At 54.1% G+C, this 1720-nt stretch overlaps 1 protein-coding gene across 1 annotated transcript; it reads right to left on the bottom strand.

Moving 5' to 3' along the window:
• Nucleotides 1-450: 450 nt before the first annotated feature.
• LOC123447378 (zinc finger protein ZAT6-like) lies at nt 451-1520 on the bottom strand. Its single transcript, XM_045123975.1, has 2 exons — nt 791-1520; nt 451-668 (listed from the first exon to the last, which is right to left on the bottom strand). The coding sequence occupies exon 1, from the start codon at nt 1361-1363 to the stop codon at nt 824-826; it is 540 nt and encodes a 179-aa protein (XP_044979910.1). The 5' UTR covers nt 1364-1520; the 3' UTR covers nt 451-668; nt 791-823.
• Nucleotides 1521-1720: the final 200 nt, after the last annotated feature.

The following is a 1720-nucleotide window of genomic DNA, read 5'->3' as shown; positions in this document are numbered from 1 at the left end:
TTTTTGTCCTGACCCGCATTTTAACGATTATTTGACGGGTTAGGACGAAATACGGGGTCTGTTAGAGTTGCTCTTATCGTCGGCCCTGGCATCTGAGTCATTCCACTGCACCACTTGCACGGGTTTGTGGCACATTATTGTACTGTAGCAATCCTTCGAATCCCATACCTGGGTGGAGTAAGGGATAAAGGTGGACGGTCGACTGGCTGCCTTGTGGCAACCTCATCACTAGTACTGCTTTATTATTACCAAATCAAGCAGAAGAGAGTATGCTTGTTTACTTGTTTGGTCCGTTGGTCGTACTGCTATACGTACGTACGCGCGAATTGGCGAAACGTGGTGATAAGTTCCATCGACGACATGTGCACGTACGGCACATATTTTGGAGACTCTGAGGAAGATAGACGAGCATAAATACAGTGCGTGCATGGGCAACTTGCGCATGAAACCGTAAAAACGGAGTTCGTCATAGCAAAACACGCAGCAAGGAAGGTGAAGAATAAGCGGTAAACATGTGCATATTACAATCCAGAAACCGCTAGAAGATAGTATCCTTCCAGAAGTTCATCCATTGCCTGTTGCGCATCTGATACCCCCCCTCTCCACCATCTTCAGCATCTGGGCACGCTTTGTCCGTCAAGATTGCTAGTACACAAGTTGAAAGATCACTGCAGCAGGATCGTCGGGGAAATCTCAGTCTAGACCGAAGTGCATTTCTACTCTAGCACACAGATGCACAGGCTTACGCTGGGAGGAGGGGAAAAGAAGTATGGTCCCGAAATGACATTACCTGCGCGATATGGCAGCAGCTAGCCGACGCTAGCTACAGTCGCAGCTCGAGGTCCAACGCCTCGCCGGCCCCGCTTGCGGCGGAAGCCCTTGGCCAGCCCACCACACCGTCGCGTCCAGCGTACGGGTCCTGGGGCGGCGCGTGCTCCGCGAACCGGCTAGCGCCGCCGCCCAACCCCCTCCTTTCTGGCCTGCAGGCATCGGCCGCGGTCACGCCACCACCGCCGTGCGAGACGATGGAGACGCCCAAGTCGCCCGACGGCCCGTTGGAGGCCGCCGCGACGGCGGCGCCTCCGAATGGGCTGTCCTTGTGGTAGGGGTCGGAGAGTAAACCGGCGAAGCGGTCCTTGCGGTGCGCGTTCTGGTGGCCGCCCAGCGCCTGCGACTTGAGGAACGTCTTGTCGCAGAAGAGGCACTGGAACAGCCGCACCGGCTTGCCGTCCACGCACGTCATGGGAACCAACTCCTCGACCAGATCCCGGTCGTGGCTTCTGCCCGCCGGCGCCAACGCCAGCGACAGATCCGGCACCGCCGCCGCTTGTACATGGAACCACGACGACAGGTCCTTCTCCATTGAGTCAAGAGTATGTTCTCAAGCAGGTACTACTGTAGTCTCACGTACAGTACTACAGAACACAAGAATGTTGGTTACTTAACGGATGATAGCCAAGGAATGGTAACAGCGGTGCTCCTCTAATGGGAAAAGGAGTAGATATGGGCTGAACTGACCTGAGAATGAGATCCGGTTTGATGGGTATAAATAATGCTCTGAACCTCCTTTGCACCCACTTGAGGACGTACTGAATCCTTCCAAGCGAGAGGAAACAAAGATGTGCTACAGTACCGCAGTCAAGCAAGTTAAAAAGGGTTTGATGCGCTTTGCTGGCTTGCAGCGTCTTCTGTGTTGTTCGGTTTTTTTTTCTTAAGTGTT

This window comes from Hordeum vulgare, chromosome 4H (assembly GCF_904849725.1).
Source record: "Hordeum vulgare subsp. vulgare chromosome 4H, MorexV3_pseudomolecules_assembly, whole genome shotgun sequence".
In the NCBI taxonomy this organism is placed as follows: domain Eukaryota; kingdom Viridiplantae; phylum Streptophyta; class Magnoliopsida; order Poales; family Poaceae; genus Hordeum; species Hordeum vulgare.
Note: the sequence above shows the minus strand (reverse complement) of the source record. Positions and strands in the feature narration are given on the sequence as shown.